At 39.9% G+C, this 3,207-nt stretch overlaps 1 protein-coding gene across 1 annotated transcript; it reads left to right on the top strand.

Annotated features, from left to right (window-relative positions):
• Window positions 1–839: 839 nt before the first annotated feature.
• Window positions 840–2,838, top strand: LOC124297248 (nuclear speckle splicing regulatory protein 1). The gene is made up of 2 exons (XM_046748072.1): window positions 840–1,263; window positions 1,431–2,838. The coding sequence occupies exons 1-2, from the start codon at window positions 1,235–1,237 to the stop codon at window positions 2,623–2,625; spliced, it is 1,224 nt and encodes a 407-aa protein (XP_046604028.1). The 5' UTR covers window positions 840–1,234; the 3' UTR covers window positions 2,626–2,838.
• Window positions 2,839–3,207: the final 369 nt, after the last annotated feature.

Raw genomic sequence — 3,207 nt, 5'->3', positions numbered from 1 at the left:
GCACTACCACTGCGGGCTCCGTCAGCGCGGTGATTTTGAATCGTCGATCCTCACGTATGTATAGTATGCTATTCGTAACCAGGCGCTGGTATCGCTTGCGGATACATCCCGAACTACAAGATCTTTCATCGCTTTCACGAACCACTTTTCGACGATTCCGCCATGTGCGTTCGGCCCAGCCCCCTGACACACGCTGCTAAAATGGTTCGCAAAATGTCCCTCGATTCTGCCGCCAATCTCCACCACTAATGGCGCTAGTAGTTGTCTGACAATCTTGCGCGCGGTCAGTAAGGGCAGCGAGCGTGTCAGAAGTCTACTAGCGCCACGTAGAGGAACTAAAAAACGCGTACAATTTTTTAGTATACGAGCACTGGTGAGTGTCAGGGGACTGGTTCGGCCTCCTTATCTCTAGTCTTCATTTGTGCGGCATCCAATTGCCGAGAAACCTAAAAGGGTCACACTGGCGTTTCTTGTGTCCCTGATCGAGTAGCGCTCTCTGAAGCGAAATAAGCTTGTAGCACTAATTTTCGAGGTGCTTAGGCGGCAAGCACATGTCGATAACTGACCAATATTCGGTTGTATTTAGCATCATGAAAGTACTGAATGATGCCGAACGTATTTATGGAAATCAATAATCGAAACTGTACGAATAACCGTAGATTGATATATTCTTCAGTTAACAGAATAACCAATGGTATAATAAACATTCACTGCCTCTGTAATGCTAAGGGTGCGTTCGGAAATTATCTGCCAGTGCTCAGTGCAGTCGACAATCTTTGGTCTCTCTTGCACTGCCGAGTACGTAACTAGTTCTATCTCTGTCTTATAGAATTTTTAGCACCGCCAGCTAGATTCGGAACACACTCTAAATACGGCAGACTTCGAGTCAGTTACAGATATGCGCTTGCGGCGCTTACCTAGAGAATATCGCTTACCGTCTGGGTCAGTTCGGATATGCTTCTCTGTGGTAATCCGGAACTTAGTTCCATGAATCTATTCATGTTAAAAAACACTCTAAAATAGGGTACCCTACAGTCCCTATGAAACAACGAAGCTTCAAGTGTCAAATGCTATTCTAGGGTCCGTTTTTTATTAAATAAAACGATTAAGTTACGAACCCATTACCTAACCCCAAAACCTACAGAATACAAACGTATACGTAGTTCAATAGGGTGATGGTAACATAATTATCACAAGAATTTAATCACAAAAGTTTCTTTAATCCCTTTCTAATATGACCAATGAAAATAAAGAAGATAAACGGTGAGTAATTTCTGATAATGTTGAATAATGTTGATCAAACAATTTTTCTTTTTCGATACAAAAGAATTTCTGAACAGTTTATTTCGCACTTTATCTTTGCACATTCAAAATTAAATTCCACATAGATTTGTCTGAGAATTTTTGTTTATGTGTTTCATCAATTACAGATATGGACTCATTGTACCGAGCAAAAATCGGCTCTCTGTACCCAAGCCTGGAAATGTTTTTGGGGAAGACAGTGGCTCTGATGCAGATGACGGATCAGATTGGGTTAGAAAAGCACTCAGAGCAGAGGGTGAAAAGAATTTGGTCAAAAAGCAAACGCAATTAACAATGAAACGTGCATTGAAAGAAGACCCAACCGTGTATCAGTATGATGAAGTTTATGACACTATTGAAAGATCGAAAATCGAAGAAAAGATAAATAAAAAAACAGTGGAAAAGAAGGCAAAGTATATCGAAAACCTGTTGAAGGCAGCAGAGCGCAGAAAACGGGAACAAGAACACAGAGTCGAAAGAATGGTACAAAAAGAGCGTGAAGCAGAGGGCGCGATGTTCGCTGACAAAGAAAGTTTCGTCACGTCGGCTTATAGGGCAAAATTGGAAGAATTCAAGAAAATGGAGGAAGAAGAAAAGAGAATGGATAGATTAGAGGCGATCGGCGACGTAACAAAACAGCAGGATATATCTGGATTTTACAGGCATTTGTATACACAAACTGTCGACGTTAACAGAAAAGACGCTGATGAAACAGACAAGGAGGTCAAGAAAGAAGTAGACTCAGCAAACACAGAAATAACTCGTATCGAGAAGTCTGAGGAAGATCAAGATCATGTGGATAAAGATGACCCACTGATTACAGACTCTGAGAAGAATTCTGACCATGAAAATGAAAGAAATTTAGCCAAACTGCAGAAGCCTAGAAAAACCCTTGCAAAAGGAGGAAGTAACCGTCAGTACAGGAAGAGAGCCGCAGAAATATCTCAGTCAAGTTCAGAAGATGAGTGTGATAATGAAGAAGGTATGTTAAAAACGACAGTGGCTGAGAAAAGTGAGGCAGAAACGCCAGAAAAGCTTATAAAGTTATCATCGGATGATGGTAAACTGAAGACGAAGGACATTCCGAGTGATACAAACAAAGCAGACAGCGACGTCAAGCCTGAGGCAAATATATCTGCTGCTGAAAATAGCGCCAAACAATCTGAGGATAAACTAGACGCAGAGGATGAGGTGAAAAGGGTGAAGAAAATGGAACCTGAAGCACCGAAAATATCAATATGGCAAAAACGAACTGTTGGACCGATTTTCGAAGCTGCATTAGAGAGATACTATGCAAGAAAGGCCGCCAGATCTTCTGGGTAATGCCAATTACGTCTGACAAACAGTTACTTTCCCAAGATGTCAATTGTAAATAAATGTGAATTAATGGTTTGGTACTTTTTAACTAATTCGAGAAAATCGTTTATTTTTTTTCCTCAAAACATAAATGCCCATTCTCATAGAACGTAAAAGTATTTCTGTTCTCGCTGACTGCGTGGTAATCATGTGAAAATATACGATCTTCACAAACTCGAAGCTTGTAGTTGTTTTTTATACGCCTAAAATCGTTACGAAGATTTTATTTATCTATATGTTTAGGCTAATCGCCACTAACAACATTCAGTATTTTATTGATGCGAGAATTTAAAATCTTGACTAGATAAACAGTTACAATAAATTGTTCCCGAATGAGGATGCATCTTATTATTATTGAACTTACTTGATATTCGATGATATTTGTCTGCAGCTTCAACTTACGCCGATCAAAGAAAAAAGTTCAACATATCGTAGCTATGTAAGATTAATCAATGGCAGATCGACAGGTCAATTCGCGTTTAGTTTATAAAAAAAAGTGGAAGGCTGGTAATTAGTGGAAGACCGACCAATAACGGTATTTTCTTTTCT

Source organism: Neodiprion virginianus, chromosome 2, assembly GCF_021901495.1.
Source record: "Neodiprion virginianus isolate iyNeoVirg1 chromosome 2, iyNeoVirg1.1, whole genome shotgun sequence".
NCBI lineage: Eukaryota > Metazoa > Arthropoda > Insecta > Hymenoptera > Diprionidae > Neodiprion > Neodiprion virginianus.
This window is presented reverse-complemented; position numbering and strand designations above follow the sequence as displayed.

Coding starts and splice junctions, on each gene's coding strand:
- LOC124297248 (XM_046748072.1), top strand. CDS start 1,235: ATGACCAATGAAAATAAAGAAGATAAACG. Junction 1,264..1,430: donor GAAAATAAAGAAGATAAACG/GTGAGTAATTTC, acceptor CATCAATTACAG/ATATGGACTCATTGTACCGA.